General features: G+C 40.0%; 2 protein-coding genes across 23 annotated transcripts in view; one reads left to right on the top strand and one right to left on the bottom strand.

Moving 5' to 3' along the window:
* Positions 1-14,585, top strand: part of DCP2 (decapping mRNA 2) — a 61,737-nt gene extending 47,152 nt beyond the window's left edge. Inside the window, exons 9-11 of one of the 4 annotated variants that reach the window (XM_003123832.6) lie at positions 1,777-1,887; positions 4,504-4,555; positions 6,941-14,585. In XM_003123832.6, coding sequence (XP_003123880.1) covers positions 1,777-1,887; positions 4,504-4,555; positions 6,941-7,104 — 327 coding nt within the window. In that variant the 3' untranslated portion in view covers positions 7,105-14,585. Of the gene's footprint in view, positions 1-745; positions 1,888-3,912; positions 4,340-4,503; positions 4,556-6,940 lie in introns of those variants that run through there. The other 3 variants (XM_013995033.3, XR_014838524.1, XR_014838523.1) reach the window with 3 other exon arrangements.
* Positions 14,586-15,618: 1,033 nt separating this feature from the next.
* Positions 15,619-25,835, bottom strand: part of MCC (MCC regulator of WNT signaling pathway) — a 454,523-nt gene continuing 444,306 nt past the window's right edge. For 10 of the 19 annotated variants that reach the window (XM_085014211.1, XM_021084624.2, XM_085014216.1 and 7 more), the window contains 2 exons: positions 22,639-22,761; positions 18,903-20,861 (listed from right to left, as the gene is read on the bottom strand). In XM_085014211.1, the coding sequence (XP_084870337.1) occupies positions 20,681-20,861; positions 22,639-22,761 (304 nt within the window). In that variant the 3' untranslated portion in view covers positions 18,903-20,680. Of the gene's footprint in view, positions 18,849-18,902; positions 20,862-22,638; positions 22,762-25,835 lie in introns of those variants that run through there. The other 9 variants (XR_014838496.1, XR_014838504.1, XR_014838498.1 and 6 more) reach the window with 2 other exon arrangements.

Here is a 25,835-nt window from a genome sequence, read left to right as displayed (position 1 = left end):
CAAAAAAAAAAAAAAAAAAAGAAAGAAAGCAGGGACTCAAACAGATAACTTGTATACCCATGTTGATAATAGCATTATTCATGATAGCTGAAAGATAGAAAAAACCTACGTGTCTGTCAGATGGATGGATAAACAAAATATACATACAACAGAATATTATTCGGCTTTTAAAAGGAATGAAATTGTGACACATACCTACTATAATATAGGTGATGCTTAACCACATGTTAAGTGAAATAAGCCACACACAAAAGTTCCAATATTGTATGATTCCACTTACATGAAATGCCTAGTGTAGACAAATTTATAGAGACAGAAATTAACTTGAGGTTACCTGGGCTAAGGAACAGGAAGGAATATGGAATTATTTAATGGTTACAAAGTTCTTTTTGGATGATCAAAAAGTTTTGGAGATGGATGCTAGTGGTGGCTGCACAACATTGTGACTGTACTTACTGCCACTGGATTATACATTTAAAAGTGACTAAAGTGATAAATTATGTATATAACCACATTATATATACACACATGTATATAAAACTGTGTGTATGTGTAACCACAATAAAAAATAAAAACCAAGAAGAATGGAATGAAATTGAATTAAAAGTGTGCGGTAACGTGAGTCTCTGAAAGCTGTATTTCCCTACCGTTCTCTCTCTTTTTTTTTTTTTTTTTTTTTAGTTTTTTAGGGCTGCACCTGCAGCAGATGAGAGTTGCCAGGCTAGGGGTCTAATCGGAGCTATAGCTGCTGGCCTACACCACAGCCACAGCAGTGCAGGATCTGATACGTGTCTGTGACCTTCACCACAGCTCAGAGCACCATCAGGTCCTTAACCCACTGATAGAGACTACGGATCCAAACTGCATCCTCATGGCTACTAGTCGGGAATCCGCTGAGCCATAATGGGAACCCTGCCTACCATTCTTTCTTTACGTTAGCTAATTGTTTTCTAGCTGCCTTAGGAACTGCTTAATTTTTTCTGTAGGCAGTTAGAATGTACATAAATAAAATAGTACTTTTGTATATTTTTAAATAATAATAAAAGTGTCTTATTTACTGTTTTAGGCAGTCTTCTTAAATAGTTGTCTTTTCAAGACCTTGGAGGCCAAATTAGTACTTAAAATCTTTGTGTTTTAAGTCAAAATTAGAATTACTTTGTAAGAAAATTAACAGATGTTAAAGCAGTGTAATAGCAAGATGTCAACTGATGCATGTTTAGGTTTTAGGTCTAAATTGAGGGAGAATGGCCCAAATTTTAGAAACATCAGTCTTTTTTATTGTTTTGTTTAAAAAGAGATTACTAATTTTAAAATTCTTCTTTGTTTATTAATAATTTGAAGCAGACCTCAGGGTAACTGTGATTACATTTACTGCCTGTTTCCTGCTCTGAGAAGTGTAGTCAATGTGCCTCAGCATTTCCTCACAGAGCGGTTTTCTTTGATGGTCATAGAAGGTTTTAAAAGTTATTCTCCTTGCTCCCATTCTTCTTCAACTCCTCATGAGCAGAAATGAGATAAGGCAAGAGGTGTGGAAAGAGTCCTGGGGACCATTGTATTAGCTCTTTCACATCTTTAGAGGAATCTTGCTTTTTGAAGTCCTGTCTTCTATAAGAAAATATATTGGGAGAGCTTCTCCAGTGTTTTAGGAAGATTTGGGTGAGGGGGCTTTGCTAAACTCTGAATCAACCAGCTAAATATATTCATAGGGGTACATTGTTTTATCCTGTTACATTATGCTATAGATTTATATTTTATTTGTTTTTATTGGAAAAACAGAATCAGAGTATGAGGGGAAATGGCAGAAAACAGTATCAAGATTCACCTAATCAAAAGAGAAGAACAAATGGGGCCCACAGCCAGCCAGCCAAGCAGCAGAATCCCTTGATGGTAAGGGTTAACAGCTCTCAAGCTAAGAAGGAAGGTCACCCTTTTTAAAATTGGGCAAGGGTGTTGTCAAGGCCCGTTAAATTGATACATTGATAAGATATTTATGAACCTGCTGTGAATGCACTGTTCACTCCCTAAAAAATCTCTGCCTACTCTCAATTTATAACATTGATTCAATTGCACATCTAATCTTTGCTTTTTTTGTATGGGCATTTAGATTCATTTTAATACTTTAGAAGCAATGTGTAGTCAACCCTGCTTTCTAGACAAGTCCTAGGTATTCTCTTTATATTTTTTTAAGTCTGTATGATTTTAATGATGTTAAAAGTTTGGAAGAACATCATAGTGTATCTTTTTCTTTTTTTCCTTCAATTTGATTAAATTTAGAAAATGGAAATAAAACCTCAACAACAATAAAACCCCAAAACAAAACAAACTACATCCAGAACCTTAGTCATTAGACTAGGCTAAAAGACAAATACCTGTGAACATCTTAAGGCATTTACTTCCATTCCATTCTTTTTTTTTTTTCTTTCTTTTTTTTTTTTTTCGCTTTTTCGGGCTGCACCTGCAGCATGTGGAGGTTCCTAGTTAACCCACTGATCGAGGCCAGGGATAGAACCTACAACCTCATGGTTCCTAGTCAGATTCGTTTCCTCTGTGCCACGGCGGTAACTCCTACTTCCATTCTTCTAGTCTGTACTCCAGAAAGTAATTCATAACAATAGTCTCTTTGCTTATCTTTTCTGTAAGTTCTGGTATTTGTATGTTGACTCTTCTTATTGTGGCTGCACCTATTTTTCTTTCTTTAACAGTGGGTTATAATAGTAATTTCAAGTTTTTAGTGAAAGTAGTTTACCTGAATTCCCTAGGTGCTTTTGGTGTAACTTGGGGTGTATTGAGTCCACTAGCAAGCATATGTTTTAAGATCAATTAAATTTGCTAGGATTGCACTCCACTCTGGTAGAAAAAGGGACAAGAACAAAACAGTGTTTTTTTTTTTGTTTTTTTTTTCCTAGGGCCACTCCTGCTCCATATGGAGGTTGCCAGGCTAGGGTCTAGTTGGAGCAGTAGCCACCAGCCTACGCCAGAGCCACAGCAACATGGGATCAGGGTCGCGTCTGCAACCTACACCACTGCTCACGGCAATGCCAGATCCTTAACCCACTGAGCAAGGCCAAGAATCGAACCCGCAACCTCATGGTTCCTAGTCGGATTCGTTAACCACTGAGCCACGATGGGAACTCCACAAAACAGTCTTAATAGGTGCTCACAAGTCTTTTAATCTAAGTTAGCATCTGTCCCTAACAGAAGCTGGACAGATTGAAGTGATTGTACTGTACAAATGTTAATTCTTCTCAGATGTATAGATTTAATTCAATGCCAATTAAAATCCTGGTGGATCTTTTTGGGGAAACTTCACAAATGACTCATATTTGCCTAGAAAAACTTGAATAGATTTTTTTTAAAAGTTTTTAAGAGAAAGTTAAAGTTGGAGAGCAGCAATTGTATATGAACAGCTTATCAGGGAAGAAAAACAAGTGACTGATAAACATAAATATGTTATCAGGGAAAGTAAATTAAAATGGGACACTCCTTTTCCCTATTAGATTGGCAAAGATAGCCAGTTATTGTAGAGTACATTGACAACATGTAAAAATTACTAATTACTACAGCCTTCTAGAGGGTAGTATGGCTACCCTGAAAGTCTGAAAAGTTCTTACCTTGTTTTCCTAGAAGAGAAATTTAAAGAATGTTCACCCCATTAGTCTTAATTATGAATACATGGAAACAATCTAAATATCCAAGGAGATAGTACTAAATACAATACTGTAGATCTGTGCCACAGACTACCATGTAGTCATTAAAAGTGATGGTGTAGATTTGTATTTTTTGTATTTATTGGAAAAAGAATATGTTAGAGTATATTACATTGCATTTATTTATTCATTTATTTATTTATTTATTTTGTCTTTTTGCCTTTTCTAGGGCTGCTCCTGCGGCAGATGGAGGTTCCCAGGCTAGGGGTCGAATTGGAGCTGTAGCCGCCAGCCTACACCAGAGCCACAGCAACACGGGATCCAAGCTGTGTCTGCAACCTACACCACAGCTCACGGCAACGCAACGCCAGATCCTTAACCCACTGAGCAAGGCCAGGGACCGAAACTGCAACCTCATGGTTCCTAGTCGGATTCGTTAACCACTGCGCCATGACGGGAACTCCCAGAGTATATTACATTTTAAAAGTGGGTTATAGACTAGTAGTATTACTGAATAATTTTATTTACTTGTTACATAACCATATGAAATATATTCACGCATATCTTCATAGAAGAAAGCTGAAAAGATGTACTGGAGTGTTAATAGTAATTATCTCTGGGTTGAGAAATTTAATGAATAATTTTCTTTTTTCTGTTGTTTCTATAGTGTACATGTTATCAAGAACTAAAAATAGTTTTAGGCTTAAAAAAAATTAAAAAATACCAATGTGAGGTGGGCATGGTGATTATATTCTTGGTTTAACTTTCTTCCTGAGAATTTTGATAGTATATCTCCTCACTTATAATAAGTGGAATAACTGGAGATGGTATGTCATGTGTTTGTGTTTTTTAATAGAAATGTGAAAAAAAACTTCATCCACGAAAACTTCAGGATACTTTTGAAGCAGGCAAGTCATTTCCCTTTTAAAATCTCTGCCTAGTTGTGATTGAGTATGATTTTGAAGTAACTCTGATTTTAGTAGTGTGTGATGAACTGTGGTAAGCCGAAAGAGTTGCACACGGTCTGCAGAAAGAGAGTTCATATATGTGGACAAGTGCTCTAAATATGCACCTGGCTAAAATGAATTTATTTAAATGTTCCAAATGAAATTATTTGCCCTTTCAGCATGGTTTTTCTCTTGTCAAGCCTTGGTGCTATGCGCAAATATTGTTAAGTAAATAAATAATTGCTGAAGGGTTTGAGGGGACGTAGAACCAAGTATTATAATGGCCAGGAGACCTCATTCTCTGCTATAAGTAAAGGGAGCTAACTTGAGAAGGGGGACATTTCCCTCTTAATGGAAAGGTGGAGGTCGACTTGTTAAGGTGGTGGTACTCAGGATGGCTCTTGTTAAAATGGTATTGGAACTTCTCCCTCCTCAGTTACGCCGAGCAGGTGTGTGATCTGATTTGGGAAGTAATGCTGAGGAGTGTCGAAAGCTCTTTGGTAATACTGACTCAATAGAAGTGTAGTAGACTCTTGTTCCTTACGGTTTTGAATGGTATGAATTCCCTGTGCAGTAGACAGGCATTTATTTATCATCTAAATTTAAGGCTTTCATATAGAATACTCTTAAGAATTGAGAAGCATTATCATCACATCTTCTTGCATTCTTGTCTATAATTTAAGCAAGGTAGAAGCCATTTCAAAAGAGATGCTTTAACCCTATTTTGGAAAATTTTTAAGATTAAGAAGTTGGAACTGTCATTACATTATAGAGTAAAAGTCCTCTTAGTAGGACTTTTATGGACACCTTAGGTGGTATAGACATGATAGGCTGATAGCTGAATTAACGTAACTTCAGAAATCAACTATTCACAAAATATTTAAAAAGTCTTATGTTTAGGAACATTAAAAAAGGCACACTATAACATATACCAAACCTAGGCATGATGCTATGGATATATAAAATTTTGAATTGTCTTTGAACCCTTGTATAAAAGGGTTCTTGTCTTGGGAAACCTCCTATCAGACTTTGTTTTTGCCTCAGTCTCTTGGTATCAGAATATTCCATACCTACTTTCATGGTCAGGTCCCTGTTCTACTTTAAGGGGAAAAAAAATACACACACACACACACACACACACACACACACACACGCATACACCCTGATAAGTTGCAGTTTTATTGTATTGTGATTTTGAAAATTTGATTTTTTTAGAGTGATTTATTCCCTGAAGATTTGGTAACCTCCAGCTTTATTTTTCTAGAATTGGAATTGTAATATTTGTAATGTTTACATTTTGATCTCTGTAAAGAAACTTCCATTATGTTGGCACAGAATACAAATAGAGGAAGTAAATAAAGATATGCCTGTTTTTTATTTTTTATTTTCTTTTTGCTTTTTAGGGCCTCACCCGAGGCATATAGAGGTTCTCAGGCTAGGGGTCGAATCGGAGCGACAGCTGCCAGCCTACGCCACAGCCACAGCAATGCAGCATCTGAGCTGAGTCTGTGATGTATACCACAGCTCACGGCAATGCCAGATCCTTAACCTACTGAGGGAGGCCAGGGGTAAACCCTCATCCTCATGGTTACTAGCCAGATTTGTTTCCACTGCGCCACAACAGGAGCTCGGAGATATGCCGGTTTTTTAAAGCAAGCAAAAATTTTTTTTTTTTTTTGGCTTTCCCTGAGGCATGTGGAAGCTCCCAGGCTAGCAATCAAACCTGTGCTACAGCAGCGATCTGAACCACTGCAGTTGACAATGCTGGTTCCTTAACCCACTAAGCCACAGGGAAACTGTGAAAGCAAGTGACTATTAAGTGTCTTAAAATAAAGGCTAAGATTAAGATTTGAATGTTTATGTGGAATAAGCAATAGTAAATTAGAAATTGTGTACCAGTTCAGGAAAAGGAAAATATATTGTGGTTCTCCTTAGGTTAGATTTAGAGTGTGGGGAATTAAGTATATACTGCATGGGAGTTCCCATCATGGCTCAGTGGAAAGGAATCTGACTCGCATCCATGAGGACTCAGGTTCCATCCCTGGCCTTGCTCAGTGGGTTAACGATCTGGCGTTGCTGTGAGCTGTGGTGTAGGTTGCAGGCATGCCTGGGATCTGGCATTGCTGTGGCTATGGCATAGGCTGGTGCTACAGCTCCGATTTGACCCCTGGCCTGGGAATCTCCATATGCCAAGGGTGCAGCCCTAAAAAGACAAAAAATAAAAAATTACACACACACACACACACACACACACAATGCACATGAATTCCTTTGTAAAAAAAGGTGAAGGGCAGGATTTGATTTCTTACTGAGTTATTGGCTTTATTTATTTTGTTTTTTAAACAGATGCTGCATATGACTTACCTTGCTCTGGTGAAGACCAATTGCTAGAACATGCTGAGGGCCAGTCTGTGGCATGTAATGGACATTGCAAGTTCCCATTTTCATCTAGAGCCTTTCTGAGTTTCAAGTTTGACCATAATGCTATAATGAAAATCTTGGACCTTTGATAGCAGCACATGTATTGTGGAAATCTCAAGATCAGAGACCTGGTGCATTTGAGTGGGTGTCTCTTTGAGCCTTACCTTTCTCAGGTGTTTTAAAGAAATGCAGGGAAGCAATGATGTTTCTGAAGAAATCGTTCTCTGTGCAGAAGAGAGAGTAGAAAGAAACATGAGTTTGCACTGTAAATGCAGTTATAACTTTTTATATACATGTACCCTTTCAGTGTTTGGCTAACGAATTTAAGTTGCTTTTTATGGGGCATTTTTTTCTGTGTGATTGTGGTTTTTATTTTGTATTCTAGTCAAGAAAATAGTGTTTGTGTCATTATTTAGTCGCCAAGTTAATGGGAATGCTCTGTCTACCCATTACAGTGATTATAATACTAGTTTCCTTATGTTGAAAATTTTAAAGGAAACTTAAAATACACGGTTATTAAATGATTACAAAAGCTGAAATGTCACAAAAGTCAAGATTGCAGGTCATCTGCTTTGGTGGCATTTTATGCATTTGTCTGCTACTAACCACTTGGGTTCTCTAATTCTCTGCTTGGAGTTTTGTTAAAAGGTTTTACATAGAGTCAGCATCTGCTATATAGTGTTCATGTTCAAAATGAACTCTTGGCTCTTCATTAAAGGACAAAGTCCTCAGCCTGGAGAGGGACTGAGTTGGTTGGGTGGGGAGTTGACGCTCTAATTTTGAGTTGTGCCCCGTGAGACTGGAGAGAGTGAATGGAGAGAGAGCATGGGGGCTGGGACCCCGAAACTGCTTTGTCACATCTGCACCATCCTGCTGCCAGCCCCTTAGTATCATCTGATGATTTCGTTCTGTTTTACAGTTGTGTAAATATGTATGGAATATTGACTGACATTATAAGGTTTTACATTGCATCTCAGTGTTGATCTCTCGAAACTGATACTAGGTTCCAGTGTGCAGTAGTAGCAGAGAACTGACACACTTTTTTTAGCGAGCTGAAGTCCCTGGATGATGGAGCAAAAAGGGAAGGGTAGGCACTTGACCCAAGTCCACATAAAGCATTTCACCAGCGGAGAGGATCAGAACATGGAAGTGACATTTATAATTTACTCCTAGGAATGTATTTTGCTCCTTCAGGATTCTTAAATGCAAATAAGGATGGCATTGCCCATTTAAAGAAGGATTTTAACTGTATAATTAAGGACAATCACCAGGGCTGTAAGGAGGCTTTAGTGTTTGGGCTGCTGCTGACCTCACTGAAGGTGTCTCGGTGGGGGCGGGGCGGGGGTAGAGTGTGCAAGCATATGCGTGCATGTGCATCTGTCATGTGGGTTTTAAAAATCTTTTTTACGTGTGGCATCCACAAAATATATCTCTGCTTGTAAATTTTATTGTAGAAATCTTTATTATGTATAGATAGCCTATTTAATAGGGGTTCTATTGAACCCAGTGGCACTTTCAAAAGAAGTGCTATTGTCACTTGGTATTACTTTGCTTTAGCTTTTAAATGGCCTGATTTTAAAGGAGAAATTCTATTTATTAATAATAAAGTGTCACCTTCTTGGTGCTAAGCAGGATACTTCATTTATAGCAGCTTGTTTAGAATTATGTTATTCACAATCCTGCATCTCTTAATGTGACAAATTTGTGAATCTTTCTGTGATCTTTTTAAAAAAAATGCATTATATGATTGTGTTTGGAAGCTCTTAACTGTCCTTTCCAAAAATACAGCTGCTTTGCATGGGTCTCCTTGAGCCATATTTATAGTTGGTCCCAGCATTCCATATTTCTGTTAGATTGTTAGGGGAATGAAAACATACTTTGCCTGGCAGATAAATCATTTTCACTCATTTACTGCCATCTGGAAACCATTTAAGTTTAATGATTTGGGTTTTTTTTGTTTTTTTTTTTTAAGTGAGTGCTTTGGTCAGTCTTTCTGGTGCCTCGAGTTGGATTTTCAGCTCTCGATACTAAAGCAGTAGAGATTATAGAGTTCCTTACCAGAAGTATGGCCTCTAATGGTATTGAGCCTTTTCAGGAACCCACAAATTGGGAGTTCCCTAGTGGCCTGCATTGTCCCTAGCCTGGGAACTTTTGTGTGCTGTGAGTGCGGCCAAAAAAAAAAGAACCAACAAATTATTTCTTTTCAATTATGGTAGTTAAACTATGATTAAATATTATTGCTGTTGTGCTGCTTCATTTAATGCACTGTGGAACAAAATAAGGGTTTTTGTTGGGATGGGACTTTGGTGACTTGAGGCTTTCAGCTCTCTTGACAGTTTGAGATTTAAAAAAATGTTAAAAGAGGAGTTCTCTTGTGGCTCAGTGGGTTAAGGATCTGGCATCGTCACTGCTGCAGCTCAGGTCGTTGCTGTGGTGTGGGTTTAATCCTTGGCCCGGGAACTTCCACGTGCTGCGGGTGCGGCCAAAAAGAAAAAGTTAAAAGATGAGTTGGAGTTGGTGTGTGTGATGTGACTAAACTATGCAGAAAATGGATAAGTTGGATGTACCTGTTTTTTGTACATCTGCTATACTTATTCCCTTGAACCTGTGTTATTAGTTTCTCAGTGTTCAGGTTACCCTGGGAAAGGCCATGATTAGCACAGAACTAGATTTCTCATTTGAGAAATCTTAGCATGGTTTGAAGAAATCATGTAATAAAGAAGTATACTGAATATGCAATACTTTAATTCTGTGTGCTGCATTTTAAGAAGCTAGCTAAGAAAAGTAGTTGTGTTGGCTTTATGTTTCATGTGTTTGAGAGAGAAATAGGTCCTTGAATCCACTTTTTAAATGTTCTAATCTTCCGACCTTCTATGTTCCAAGGTTCAGTGCACTGTGAATCTTTTATTTTTAAAAAATTTCTTAGGTGCTTTTCTGTATAACTGTAATGATTTGTTAAGATGTTCAATGAATTGTTTTTGTCCTTAACCATTGTAATCCAGAGCATAGAGGTCAAGTTTACATGCTTTCACAGACTTTTATTCAGAAATAGAAAATGAATGGATTTAAGATTTCAAACCTGATGCTCTCCTGAGACATGAACATGGAAGTCTGAGAACCTAATAGAACTCTTTTAGCATGGGTGAAATTTGATTGAAGATGTTTGAAGATTAAGTTGGATTGGTTATATATAAAGGTGAGTTTGCTATAGGCATGGTGGTCACTGCTTGCTGCTTTGAACTAAGTATCAATTAGTACAGATGATTAAGATGTATATGGTGAAATTACATCACTGAGATGGGGTTGTTATATTTTAGGTTTTTAGTAATTTGTGTGTTAATATTAAAAAAAAAACCTCCTTCCACAAGGATTAAATTCTTCTAACACTTAATACAATGTGGTGGTTTTTAGAAAAGTTCAGGTCTGACAATGTGTGCATTAAAAAGAAATTAAAAGTATTTCATTACCTCTTCCCTTGCTTTTTGTTTCTAACAGTTAACTTGAACAGTAAGAAGCCAAGTCAGTTAAATTAGACTTTTTGCCAAGTTATTTTTCTTATTATAGCATCTCTTAGCTTTTTATCTTTATTTTTGTACCAGTGGATTTCCGTCTTACTCGTTCAGAGTCTTTTGATCGGCATCTGTTGTGTCTGTATTCTCCGAGGCAGTATTTTCTTTGCATATTAATCATAGTTAAAAGGTCAGATGCATTAAAAAGTTTTCTGTTTAAAGGAAAATAAGTGTTCCCTTGCAGTTTTGACTGGGATTATTTTCTAGCCTGGGGAAGGGGTCATATGTATTGTTGTAACTTTAGATTAATGATAAGGAAGACAAACTCTTGTTTTGCCTGAAGGTATCAATATCCTTTATGTTTAAGTACTTGTCTCTTGGTAAACGGGTGTTAGTAAAATAACAATTTTGTTAAACCTTATTCCTGATAGTTTGGTAAAGCCTACTTAATGTTCCTTATTTTGTATTCTGTCCTGAGACTTTAAAATGCATATATATAGTTACCAAAAATTCTAAAAAATGAGATTATGATGGGTTTTCTCAGCATCTTTTTCTTCTTAGAATTGAGTTGCTGATGAAGACTGTACCTCTCTGTCATAAAGGTGGCAGACTGCAGATGGACAGTATTGGCTGTGTCTCATGCTGTTCACAGTACCCTTCTGGATTGCAGCTTCAAAAAGTATGATAAGTTTATATTACAGAACAAAAGTGCCCTGAAGAAGGGAGAAGATAGCTATCATTGCCGGGCAAAGAAAACATAAGAAAGAAATTTTAGAAGGTAAAATGAATTATTGAGTGCCAGAAATGTGGTCATTGCCACATCCAAGCAGAGATTAATATATGTGGCCATTACCAAGCGTTTTCTGGCTCTGGGTGTAATTTTTTCTAAGTATGGTTGCCAAGCCACCCAGTAGATCTGAAGTTTTCCTCACCTTCAAGATCAGTGTTTTGGAGTCTGTGGATCCTGTGCTGATGATACTTCACAACTCCAGCCATGCTAAACTACGCTGCTTTCTTACAGGAACATAACCCAGAGCACACACAGCCATAATCAGTCTCTTCACATGGTAGTAATCCATTTGTCCTGAATGGTGGTCCTTTCCATCTGGTTTCCTTGTGACAGACAGTATTTATTACTAAAATAGTGGTCTGTAGCTAGGGAACAGAGTAAAGCTACCTCCCTGCATGGGAGTGGACTTTGAAGGTCTGGCTTCTGCAGGCATAGTTGCTGAGACTTCAACATAAGGTACAGAGAGGCGTTAACAAAAACTATGATGAAGTATGAGAGTTATATCTTCAGAAATGTTCATAATTCGCTCTTTAATCTGGGGTCTCAGATTTATGAAACCACCAGCAAGGAGATTCCGTTCCACTTGGGTCTTCTATGGTTGGCAGAGAGGATGGTATATAAAAGCACAATCTGAAGACGAATTCACTTTAACAAGGTGCTTGCATTAGCTATATAGTGTGTGCTCTCAGTAGGAAAGAGGTTGAATGCCTAAGTCAGTTGCCTATGTTTGTAACTTTGTTTCAAATGGACCTTCCTCTTAGTAGCCTTTAGTCCTTGAGTCCAGTATGAGAATAAGGTCCTGAACATTTGCTGCTGTTTTGGTGTTTGGGTGTTCTCTTGGTTATTGGCCTCTGTCTGGTGAGTGCTATTTGGAGACCTGTTGTTTGTTTAATCCTTTTTCTTGGGGTGACTGGTCAGAAAGATGCCATTGAGTCTGCCTGGTGGGGACCCTCCACTCCCACCGCATGACTTTCTGTTAAAAATTTTTTTTTTCTTTAAATTTTTCCAGCGATGCATCCCCTAAATGGTGACTGCCACTGTGGACATTTTCGAGCAGTGATTGCATCTTGACTTTGACCCCCTTTGGCCATAAACAGGAGAACTGTAGACACCTTTGCTATTTTTAGTCTCTCATACAGGTAGCTATCACATTGGTTTGGGAACAAAGAAGACCGTGTAATGCTAGGGCAAAGTGGACAATGTTCTGCTGGTCCTTCATCTTGGAGAAGTCTTAGTTAACATTTCTAGGTTGTTTTCTTTTTGAGGTAGAATGTAGCATTTTATTTTCATGTACTTATAATTCATCGACTCGGAGGTTCTAAAACAGTCTATATATAGCTGCAGACTATGGTATGAAACATTTTGGGCACAAATCTTCATTGTTGGTCATTTCTCAAGCTTTAGGAAATTAGAAAATTCTTTGTAAAATGGTATCTTCGCTTATTATGCTTTTGTGATATTTAGGAAGAGACTATGGGTGGCAGCAAATGGAAGCAAAGGTTCTGAACTCTGACCGAAATTAAGAAAGGTAGTAACTATTCCTTAGCAGTTTGGTTGATTAGATGCGTTAATACTTTTGGAACAAATAAGTATCGGTGGACTTGGACTCTTCATGTCTTAAATGTATGATATGCACTGATAGAAAAGCACAAAAGACAGACCTGCAGTTTCTTTGTGCACTTCACTACTGTCCTAGGGCACTGCTGTCTCTGCTGGATATTTGAGGTTTGTGTTTGGATCTTGCACAAGTACCTTTTAATTTCAAATGCAAGAGTCCGAAGAACCAATTCTTTAATGCTACGTTTTTGCTTATTTTAAAGTTAGGACAGGATAGTTAGGACAGCTAACCTGACTTCCATTTTTTAAATATTATAAACCATTTTTCTTCAGTAATAAATAGGGAAGGAAAATAAAACCATGAACTATTTTGCATATATATATATATATTTGGTGTATATATATATATATATATATACACACAGTATATTTTTTCTTATAATTGTTTCTGAATTTTGTGTATTAGCTTAATACTTTATAAAAGTTCATATTCGTTAAGTATTGACACGTAACTCAGATTTTTAATTTTACCTGTTGGCTTTAGTGGACATTTAAAAGTCTTATTTCAGAATAAAATGATTAATCAAATGGAATTATGATTCATGTGTTAACTAACTTAGGTGAAATCCTCTTATCTAAGATTGTTTTTCATTTGACCACCAAGATAAGGGTTAAGTTTGGATGGGAAAGATAAGAATTGATTTCTTTTTATTCCCTGCCTATTTTCAAAACGAGATTTGATGTGTTTTTGATGCTGTGGACACTAGGTAATGTTCATGGAAAATATGTAGTCTTAAAACAGTTTTCTTGGGAGTAGGTTTTAGTCTGAAAAAAGGTGAAGGTCATGTTGAACAAATTATTTGGGACCTACAAAGTCTGGTAGAAAAAAATTGAAATGGTTTCACTAAACACGATATTCAGTTGAGAAAACTGGACTTTAGAGTAAATGTGATAGATTTGTCAAGTTTATTCAGTAACAATTTTTGTCTCATGTAAAATGATTTAACATGTAATTTTTGCCTTAATTTTAGAAGCATTTTATTACTTTATCTTCTAGGGCATTTTAATGTTTAGAGAAAGACTGAGTAAGTAAACCATTCATTCTGTCTTTGGTGGTAATGAAGTTCTTGGTGCTTGTTTTAATAAATTGTCAAACATTTAGGAAAAGCAGAAAAGGACCCCCCAAACACCTGTTGGGTACACCTTGTAGTTATATGAATTGATCCCTTTAGAACAATATTGTGTTTCTGGGCTTAATGCATTCTGACTGAAGACTAGCTTTCCCTCAGTGTTAATGAAAGGGTGAGGACTGATTATCACTTACATTGGTTGTGTTCATCATAAGTAAAGGATTTCTAGTGACTTGTTTATGAATCAGGAATTTACAAGTTTGCAGGATGAATGCACTTCCAAAGTTGACTAGAAATGCTAGCTGTACTCTCCACTGAGAAAATGAATGAAGTCCTATGTCTTAACAGTTGTGCTCTTTTTGAAAGCTCTTTTGATGTAAATAACACCAGTTGAGAGATGAAAAACCTTTTATCTTAAAAAATGCAGTTCGAATGATGGAAGTTTCCTTTGTATTTTACAACATCTTTACAGTTGATTGTTCAAATATTGGCTTTCTGTAAAAAACATTATCGTGTTAAAATTAGAATCTGTAGTGCAATATCAATAAATTTTGCTGCGTGGGCAGTTTTAATTACTACCTTAACCTGGCTTCTGCTACTGGTACTTGTAGGTTTCAGGTTCTCATATTTTGGTTGAATCTCTTGGGACCAAAAAAAAAATGACAGATATGAGACAAAGGTGTGTTTACATGAAGGATTGTGAGCAAAAAGGAAAGTAACTGTTATGTATTCTCCATCTCACTTTATGGTTTGGGCGTTGCTTTTTAAAAGCAAGATTATAGTGTGTGTTAATTAGATACATAAAATCCAACAATTCTTAAATTTGTATTCTTAGAACCAGGTTTTCTGAATAGACTGCTTGACAGTCTTTGGCTCTCAGGAGTGAAAGCAACATTCTTCTCTACTGGGGACCTCAGCTATATTATAGCAAACTTTCGGAAAGAGTGACCAGGGTGTAACGCTCTTACTGTCAAAGGTTCTTTGCTAAGGAGGAGTGGCAGCACTGTAGTGACACTCGTCTAGCAGACACCTTGCAGAGCTGGCTCCATCTCTCCTGACCTTGCAGTTTGCTATTATAGGCCCTCGTTCAGTAATTTTTTAAAAGAAAAAAAATCCAGATCCTTTGGTAGATAAACTCTCACATTTATACCAAATTTGACACAGCCCAGTAGAAAGTGGTGATACATGAGTTTTCTTTAGCTGTTGGCCGTTTTAACCTTTGGCTGTTGGCTATGTGTAGTTCCCTGATTTGACAGGTGCCCCCCCCCCCGGCTTTTTTGGGTCTTTTTAGGGCCACACTTGAGGCATATTGGAAGTTCCCAGGTTAGGGGTCTATTTCGGGCTGCAGCTGTTGGCCTACCCCTCAGCAACTTGGGATCTGAGCCACGTATGTGACCTACACCACAGCGCATGGCAACACCAGAGCCTTAACCCTCTGAGGGAGACCAGGGATCGAACCTGAGTCCTCATGGATGGTTACCTCTGAGCCACAACAGGAACTCCATTGACGGGGGCTCTTGATGTAAATATCAAATCTGTGATGTTTGTTTGGCATTAGACAAACAGCAGTGTAGAAGGACAGCCGTAAAAGTCATTGAACACAGTTTAAGCACGTCATTGGAATTAGAAATATTTATTCAGAATATAAGAATGTTTGTAAAATATTATAAATGTCTCTGTATAAATAAATGAAGTTTTTTTTTAAACAATTCTATATCAAATAACACAAAGCTCTTTTACAGCAGCTAAAAACTAAAGGCATCTGGAAACATTTAAAGCCTACAAGTGAAGAATCTAAAAAATTACAAGGTATATATAGTACAGTGTTAAATGGCAACTTTAAAATGAGATTTTAATACAAACAGCAGAACAATACTGACAAATGCAAACTTAGACGCATGTGCTTTAATAACTGACAGTACATTCAAGCGGCTTAAAAGTAGCACATTTTCAAATAATAGGAAACTAAAATCTCATGCAAAGTAAAAATAAGTCTTGACAATGTCTAAAAACTGTTTAGAAGTGAACGTGTTTCAGCATCTTTGCATTGGGTTCAGACAGAAGCGGATTACTATGGGTTCCCATTCACCTGGCCGTCCTGACATGAGCACTAACTGTAAGTGAATACTCAAGAGTTCTACAAACAGAACATTCTCCACATGGATTTGATTTGCAAAAAAGTGCAAAAGTGAACAGGAGAGCCAGAACAAATAAGCAGGTCATCAGTGGGAGGGAATTTTGTCTCTAGCTTGCTCTGTACTGCTGAGCTGATATTTCAGATGATTAGTGGATGAGTGAGGTTATAGCTGCCTTGACTGGAAAAATCAGTACTACTGGGTATGGATATAGTTACCCAATAGCAGTTGCTGTTCTTAGGACAGAAGGATGTCTTATCTTGGTCACGTGCAAAATCTCACTCACATGCAGTGTGACAGTTTATCCAGTATAACCCATCACCAGAAATTTAATAGTTGTCTGTGAATCTATGTTTGTTTCTTTACATAAGAATTAGCAAAATAAGAATATGTGAACAGCTGCTATTCAACTTGTATCCTTTTCCATGTCCTTAATTATTTAATGGCCACTGAGTACTCAGTGATGCTCTGGTGGCTGTAGCCAGCATTAATTAGGGCGCCAATTCTAAAAAATTAGTGTTTGGCAACCATAGTCATACATCTACTAGTGAGTACAAGTGTAGTTAGTTAGAAAGTAACTTCAAGTGTGTGAAACAGAAGCTTCAGAAGGTGACAGGTTCAGAGCTAGCTTCAGCCTGGCCCATGCGAACATAAGATTTCAATGAACTAGAACAGGACTTGGATAGACTTCATAAGAATTGTGTGTTAGCAGAGGCCTAATTTGTGTTTTGTAACAATCGATGCCTCTACAAACTAGTGCCCAGCAAGCCTCAGTGAAAGGTTGTAATTGCATCATTTCTTGTCAAATAGGCCATTCCATTGGCGAAAGAGAAAAATAATTGCTACATGGTTTTTTCAGGGTTTTTTTCTTTTGGCATTGTTTTACCAAACTCACTTATAGCAGAAAAACTAAATGTCACTTATGCTTCTTTCCTCCCAGAACCTTGGCAGCCCTATGGGTTGTATTCTCACTACATTCAATACAGAAATTTCAATCAGAATTCTCTCCCCTTAAGACTACTTTTTAATTAAATGCTATTTGCTGCATTTAGAAATAGGTGCAGCTGTAACTTACCAAACATGATCTTTTCTCTCTATATAGTTTCATTGGTAAGACATACTGTTACAAATTTGTGAATAGTTTAAAATTTTATGGAAAAAAATTACGACTTTCAGAAGTTATTAATAAAAGTTTGGGTGTCTTCTGTAGTCTTTTTCATTTTCACTTAAAATATAAGCACAATACCGCAAACTCTTGAGAGCTGTTAGATGTTTGATTAAAGAATAATTTATGTGGGTTATAGTTAACAAGTCATGCCAACGACCTAGGCAGTCCAGTGCAGATCAGGTAACTGAGGCATTTTTTTTTTTCCCTCATTTAAAATGATGTAACCTGTATGCAGCTGGGAACCAGGGGACTAGCCAGTAATTTCAAGTTTATCTTAGAAAAGTAAAATCTCTGCTCTGCTCATCCTAAAAAGAGAGCCTTATTTGGACTGGCTCTGTGGAATAGAATGTCCAGTTCTCAGAGGTTGTCCTGTAAAATGTATCGCTCCAGGCTCATAGGAATGCATCATCTCAAAGGAGAATTAAGCAATTATGTTTCACTGGCACTTAATTTTTTTTATTATCCTACTATTCCAGTTTCAGGCAGCATGGATAGTGACTTCAGAAACCTGACATGTCAGCAGATGAGAGTGACTATCAAACAGTTAATTACCTGCACTGACAAGGATAAAATATCTGGTGTACCTCTGCGGGATCAAGGTCATGCTAAATCCCAACTGTCTGATCATGTAAGATCCTTAGTCATAAGTGATTTTTGGTGTAAATCTCAAAGGGGGAATCTTACCGCCTACAAGTCCATGGCAGTTTGGTGCACATGGGGTTTGGCAGAACATCAGATCCGCTTGATAGGCCCACTTATTCTCCAAAGCAACGGTGCAATGGGTCCATCTTCTCATGCCTATTTATCTAAGAACCAGAGATTAAAGTCTGAACAGCAAAGGTGACTGCCTAAAATGGGTAACCACTGGGGAAAATGAAAAAATTAAAGTCTGAACATTTTTAACCTTGTACAGGTTATAATCAGGATCATTGTTTACCTCTGATGGAGATGTTGATATAAACCAGCTCCTATTTAGAAAGAAAAATTTTGGTTATAAACAAAATGATCCAGGCACCTGCAATCATTTATTTTAATCAATGCGGTTTTCTTAAGCCCTGCAATTAGCATAGTAATCAAGTGCCTGGAAGTTCACCTTCAACAAGGATTAAGAGTAGGTGAAAAATACAAGGAAAGGTAATCAACTATTTAATAGCTTTTATTCTATACATAAGTAACAGTTTTGCCAGGGAAAGAGTTTTCACCCCATCACCACTTATCTGCAAGTATTATGTTGAAGTATAAACTCAGAATGAGGCCAAGTAGGATCAGTAATACTGGGGCTCATAGTGGAGGGGCCGAGACTTTGCGGGTCTGGAGGCGTTCCATGCCCCTAGAGCAGGTTCTGTTTTCACTTGGAGCAAGCATGGTAGACAGCTCAGCAAATAGGATGTTAATTCCTGGGTCCGCTCTACTTTTCAACGTTGGTAAAAATGAAAACCGTCCATCTGTTCTGATGCCTGTTCAGTCACACAAGAGAAAGCCACGACTGGTTCCCTGCTTTGCATAGCCCAGTTTGCTTAAGGAGGACATTTTCCCTGGGCAAGCTGGAAAAATGGGGAAAACCATGATTTTGTCCATTGCACCTTTTTTTGCACACATTTTTCTTTTTTTGGTCTTTTGTCCTTTTTTCAGGGCTGTACCCAATGGCATATGGAGGTTCCCAGGCTAGGGGTCTAATCTGAGCTGTTGCTGCCAGCCTACACCAGGGCCACAGCAACGCCAGATCGGAGCTGCCTCTGTGACCTACACCACAGCTGTGACCTACACCACAGCTAATGGCAGCACCGGATTCTTAACCCACTGAGCAAGGCCAGGGATCGAACCTGAAACGTCATGGTTCCTAGTTGGATTTGTTAGCCACTGAGCCACGACGGGAACTCCTAAATTTTTTCTTATAACAAAGTGAAGCTTTATCCAAAGAGTAAAAGGTGACTGAATATCACTGACAAGAACCAAGTTTGCCTGACTTGGGAGAAATGGTACTTGGCAGCAATCAAATCATCCCAAAGCCAGGCCCTTCGCACACACACCAGTTGATTTTTTTTTTTTTTTTTTTTTTTTTTTTTAAAGATGGGGAGCCTCACTGCTGGCCTGAGAGGGAAGGGTGGTTGCTTTGGGGACAGAACTGCTCTGCCTTCTGAGGTGGTGGCTAAGACATCCTTCCCCACCATGCAGAAAAGGCGGAGGAACTTGTGCCATGCCCTTGGAAAACAGCGTATGGGCACAGGGACTCAAATGGCAAGTGGTCCTCTACAATGTATCGGTCAGTGTAGGGCAGGGATGGAAGAATTGAAAAACAAAGTGAAACAGAGAAGGTTACAGTAGAAAGAGAAGGATGCATTTAAGATGGAAGACCTTCCTGAAAGAATTCAGGTACTCTGGCCCTGCTCAGTTCTGTCAGCATTTTGCTGGACATGTCACCTGCCGAGGCACCACATGGTGACCATCGCCATGTCTGAGGCCTCAGCGACCGTGCCCTTCCCCTTGCCCTCCCTTCACCCTTTAATGGGTCTGAAGTCTTGAACTGGCGCTGCAGTAAAAATCTCTTAAGTAGGTGGGGTTGGCCTGCAAAACAACACCTCCTCAGCATCCTGCCTCTTGCCCTAGAGGAGCAGAGGCAGGTCCAGAGCTCTGTGTGTACTCATGTGGACAAGCTTGGACTCAGGCAGTTAGCTAATGCCTGGGGCTGAGATTAAGTATAATGGGTCTTCCTGATCCCACACAGAACTCTTCAGTCCCAGCTGTTCTACCTGTGGCTTCGACATACCCGTGCCTGTAAGTAACACCTGTGTGCCATCTGCCTGTGATCTACCTCCCAGAACACCTTAGTGATATGTGGGATTTGAAAACCAAAGCCTGGTTGCAATAAACAAATGAGCAGTTCTTCTAGATGCTCACCCCCACCCCCACCCCATTAGTTTTCCCCTGAAGAAGAAGGAAAGAAGATACACTGGGGACGTCAGAGGTAAGGCTGTGGTCTACTAAAAGGAGAGAAAAAAAAAAAAAAAGAATGGAAAATCTTAAAAAACAGACAATACCCAAGTTATACCAGCCACACACAACTTTCAGAACAGAAAAGGTGAGAGAGTGACAGCCAGTGCTGAAAGCAAAAGCACAGCCTGTGGAGCCGGCATGCCTGGCAGGTGTTCCCACACTGTCCAAGGCCCGAGAGGGGAGAAGCAGCATCCTCTGGGTAGTCTATGTGGTGTCACCAGGGCTGAGACCAGGGCACTTCACTGTCCATGTGCTGACCTACCTGCCAATCTCCCCTTTCTTCGTTCTCCCAACAGGTCCTCTGTCCCCCAGCGCCCCTCTCTCCTCAGTGACCTGCTAGAGTTTAGCTTCCACGAGCAGAGCTTGAGAGTCTGAGTGCCAATTAAAGTGAAGTTTCGTTGGTGTGTGGCCGCGAGTTCTCCTCCTCCAGCAGAGCTATCCTCTGCTTGAGCATCCTCACTTGGGTCTCGTGCCTCTCCACCATGGCCATCATCTGAGACTCCAGCTTCTTCAGTTTGTTTTGATGCTTCTTCTTTGCTTTTTCATAGGCAGCCACCAGGTTGCTATGTGAGAAGAGATGGAAATGAGAGTGCAGACTTATCCTCAGCAGCACTGAGATTACACACTGTCCTCTCCACTGGGTAACCTGGTCCAGTAAATAACCACCAGATGTTTTATCCTTGCCAATGCAGATAATTGAAAGTATGCAGCCTCTTCAGTAAGAATTTTATTTTTTTTATTTATTTATTTTTTTTTAGGGCCGTACCCTCAACATATAGAGGTTTCCAGGCTAGGGATTGCATCAGAGCTATAGCTGCCAGCCTACACCACAGCCATAGCAACACAGGATCTGAGCCTTGTCTGTGACCTACACCACAGCTCACGGCAATGCCGGCTCCTTAACCCCCTGAGCAAGGCCAGGGATCGAACCCGCAACCTCAGGGATACTAGTTGGGTTTGTTAACTGCTGAGCCATGACAGGAACTCCTTCAGTAAAAATTTGAAATTAAGTAGTGTCTCAACACTCATGAACATTCTTGTATTAATAACAAAATTCAGCCCAACTGCTAGCAGCATGCAGCTAACCTATTAGGGGTTTAAATCTGAAATCCAAACTAGCCACATCCAAAATACATAAGCAGAAAAGGTACCTGACTTCCGGAAATCTGTCACAGAAACACAGAGAGTGGGTCTATTTGTTGTTCCATGGCTGCTTGCAACATGTTCAAGTGTAAGCTGCAGCAGAGGGCCCTCACCTACAGCCTGAGGGCCCTCACCTAGGATGAGGGCTGATAGGCGGCCATGCTTTGGGCCCATGGAATTCAGAGCACAGAGGTCATAAGCGAATGCTGCCAGCCAAACAACACAGACCTCTGTGAACTGTCCCCTCCTGGGGTGGGGAGGGCACAGGGTCTGAGCCCAGAGTTTGGTAAGGCCGCACACCCTCTCTGGTACAAAACAGCAGCCCAGATCCCTTTCATATACTATCGGATTCTCCAACGTGGTCTGAGGACCAACCCCCTGGGATTCGCAAAGCCCTCTCAGGGGAAATCTGTGAGGTCCTTTATTTTCCAGCTGCAGATATTGAGAAAACCCATCTTCATGCCTATTTGTAGTTAGAAAATGTTTCCCAAAAAATCTGTATTGCCTACAGAAGCAGAGGTAAGAATTTATTAGCTGTTTTATATAAACCTGACATCAAAAAGATCTTCAGAGTTGTTAAAAACAGTGCCATTCTAATTATTTTTTGGAAAATAATAATTTTTAAAGTAAATGACATTTGTTTTATAGCTAGTGAATTTATTGGGGGTTTTTTTGGGTAAATTAATAAAAACTCTTAAAAATCTGTTTGAGGTTCTTCGAATGAGATTTATTAATAGATAATTAAGAACAAAACTCTTTGAGGTCCTCAATTTTTGATGAGGGTAAAGAGGTCATGAGCCCAAAGTTTGAAGCTGCTGTCTCACAGCAGTGCTCCCCGAAGTGTCGCACCCGATTCTTGAATGCTACTCAGATAAAAAGTTCTGTAGCCAGTTTTGTTTGTGAAACATTGACTTAAAACAGGCTGATTTTTTTTCTCTTTAATTACATGACTGCTCAGAACCTTTACCATGTGAAGCATTAAGAGGGGGCCAGAGTCAGCTGCATTTCCCAAACACATCTGGCCCAAGGGCTTCTTGTTCTTACCGAGCATCACTTGGGTTTCTGTGGAACACTGAGAAATGATGCCCTAGGAAGATCGGGCTCTCAGCATTCTCCACAGTTGATTCTCAGCAATTATGGAAATGGTCTCCTCTGGTGTACAAGCACCACTGATGATTACAAACGGGGAGATCTTACCTGTTGGCTCTCTTTAAGTCATTCACAAACTCTGCTGATTGCTGGTGTCGGATTTCACTGCTCTTGGTGAGTCTTTCCAAGGCACTCACTAACTCTTGAACTCTGGCCTTTAGCTTCTTTTCCCTGTATCAAGGAGAGATGAAGCATACCCTGAGTAACGTGAGATGATGGTGGAGATGGCTATGGCCCTGGAAGTGGTGGCAGAGAGGAGGAAGGTTTAGCTTCCGAAGGCCAAAGGCAGGAGTAATAACAAAGGGCAGCCACTAGAGGGCACAAGCGCTCCCGTGCACAGAGCCCCACACCTACGGACTTCTTCAAGGCCTGCTGGAACCTGCTGTTTTCAATGACCAGGACCCTTTAGAGATCTAAGTGGGTGTCGCCAAGGTACAAGACAGGATGTTGTTTCTAGTTTTCCAGCAGGGGAAACTCAGCTGAGGGGCTCAGTTCTTTTCTGGTGTGGGTTTAGCACATGCTCACCAAAGAGAATGCAGCCTGACCACAAATTGAGTCTTGCTCTCCGTGCCTTTTTCCAAGTGTGCTGAGCATCTCCCAAAGCACTCAGGGGATCCAGAGCAGAAACATCTGGTCTGGGCGCCTTCCTTGGACAAGTCCTTATCAGTGACATCAACACCATCCCACGTTCCAAAACAATAAAAGGTGGTCATGGTAGAGGGAGCGGAATGGGGATTCTTCTCATGCTGAAGGTCTCTGATTGCCTTTGAAGTACTGAAGTTCTATGTGCACTTTCACTTGACTCCCCATTCCCCAGCTTCAAGTTCCACTGGGTCTTCACTGCCACAGTGACCCAAGCTTACTTAGGAGGCTTTAGGTATCCTGTCAGCTTAGTGCAGTTCCTCTAATTCCAAGAGCACAAGACCTGGGCAAGGAGACTTTACAGACCACCCTCCTCCCTCCCAAGATCCCCATCACGGTCACTCTGTGTTGGGTCACACGTGGCACATTGCCACAGTCTGCCATGTTCTGTGTAACATGTGAGCTGAGCAGGTTCCCACACCAGTACGTATTCTCTGAGCCCCAAGGACTTTGGTGTGTTCCCCAGTGCCGACGAGCGCCATGCCTGAGGAACAGCTTCACGGTGACAATACTTAAAACAGCTCAGAAGAACTCACTGAAGGTGTGTGATTCCTTGCAGAAACTGAGAAACCAGAACTGAAGGAAGAAATTCCTCTAAAAACAACATCTGAGCATGTGAGGAATGTAAATTAATTAATACAATGGTTTTGGAAAGCAACTGGCAGTATTCAGCAAAATTAAAAATGAACACATCTCTTGACTAAGCAACTTGGCTTCTAGGAATGTTTCTTACAGAAACAGTATGAGTGCAGGTTCTTAAAGATACATGAGAATACCTGGATTCATGTTAGCACTGACTGTAACAGCTAAGACTGGGGAACTACCAGGGGGCTGGTTAAGAACAGAGTATTGGTTCTATTAAAATGGTCTGCACCATTAGAAAAAATGCAGGTAGAGGATATGGGATTCTGAAATTCCATCAAGTGAAAAGGGTGAGTTCTTACTGGATATCGTCTTTGCAGACACAACCAAAAATGCGTGAACAGCAGATATACTCTAACAACTGACTAGAAGGCTAAGTCCTCCACAGTACCTCCCAGAAGGAGGGTGAGGGAGGCTTCCATGGTCTGTTTACTCATTTGACATTGCTTGAAATGTTTATAATTCTGGATGCTTTGGTAAAGCATGTGTGGAGTCTCAGTTGTGCTTCCCTGTAAGGTGAGAGTCTTGGGGGGGGGAGGGGTAACCTCAAAGAGAAGGGCTCTCAGGTGCTCAGTGGTTCGGGCCTGCTTGTTGTGTAGCCTCCGGCTTTTCAAATGTCTTTTACATTTCAGCCTCAGGCTATTCGAAGTGCAGTTCCAGCTTTCCTAATTAATTCCTGAAGAAAGGAATGGCAACACAAAAATCCAGGCCTGCCTTTATCTTTTTAAGTGAGGATAACACCCTGTGACTTCTTCCCACCATCCCTAAGGAAGCAGGAGCCCTGCTGGTGTCTCCCCTGGGCCCTGGCAGCCACCAGGAAATCTCCTCAGATCTGTTTGCGGATCTATGGGTATGAGAGTGGCACCATGTGCAACCAGAGGTCTTGGGAGGGCGGCCCCCTTCCTCCCTCCCTTCCCAGCCCCTCCTCGCCACTTTCCAGGCTAACCTCTTTCCCCTGAGGGAAAGTCAGGAGAGCATCGAAGATTCTTCCCCTCTTCCTTCTGGCTAAAAAGAGTAAGGGTTACTGGTTTTTCATTTTGTTACAGTTCCCGATTCTTTTATCTTTTATTCTAAAGTTGATTAATAATGTAAAGGTTTATCATAAATGGCTTTGATTATATTCAGGAATGTTCCCTCTATACCCACTATAGAGTGGGGGAAAAACTGTAATTGCAATGTATACATGTAAGGATAACCTGACCCCCTTGTTGTACAGTGGGAAAATTAAAAAAAAAAAAAAAAAAAAAAAAAAAAACAAAGATAGAAGAAACAGCAAAAAAAAAAAAAAAATAATAATAATAATGTAAAGGGAAAGAAGAAAATTATGAAGAGAACTTGCAGTCTAACCATGAACTCACACACATAGCCTGAGCCTGCCCAGAACCCTGAGTACATCCACATCCCTGCCCCAACCCCAAAGCGGGAGTTTGGGAAGAACCAGCCCTCCCTAAACAAAGGGCTTCCTTCCCCAGTGCCCAGGACTCTGGGGACAGGGGGAACTTTCCAGACCTCGGCAGCCTCCCGTGGAGGACAGAACACAGGAAGCCAAGAGAGGCCCTTGGAGACCCTGCCCATCACCGGCTGGGGATGAGGGGAGATGGGGGACAGGGCTGGGCGTGGGAAGCCACCTCTGGGAGCTGAGAACTGTCCCCCAAACCTTTAGGCCTCAGGAAGGGAGACAGGAGTGAACTACTACTGTTCAAATTCCAGGGTAGAACCATGATGCTGATTTGTGTCAAGATAGAAAGATGAGGCTAAACCTCAAATTTTAACCTAATATGTGAGTTGTTTTATACCTGGTTTTGTTGTGCGAGGCAGAGGCCTACAGTCACAGTCAGGCCTCCAGTGTCGCTAATCTGAACGGAAACAAACACTCAAACCCTCCGAGGTAACAACTCTGGAGCCCAGGCCATTTGGGCACGTGACACACGGCCAGTCTGAACTGAGATGGGCTCTAAGTG

The sequence above is a fragment of the Sus scrofa genome, chromosome 2 (assembly GCF_054392235.1).
Source record: "Sus scrofa isolate SSC_HxYL_T2T_F1_AM1 chromosome 2, Sscrofa_HxYL_maternal_Yorkshire_Landrace_v2.0, whole genome shotgun sequence".
NCBI classification, from domain to species: Eukaryota; Metazoa; Chordata; class Mammalia; order Artiodactyla; family Suidae; genus Sus; species Sus scrofa.
This window is presented reverse-complemented; position numbering and strand designations above follow the sequence as displayed.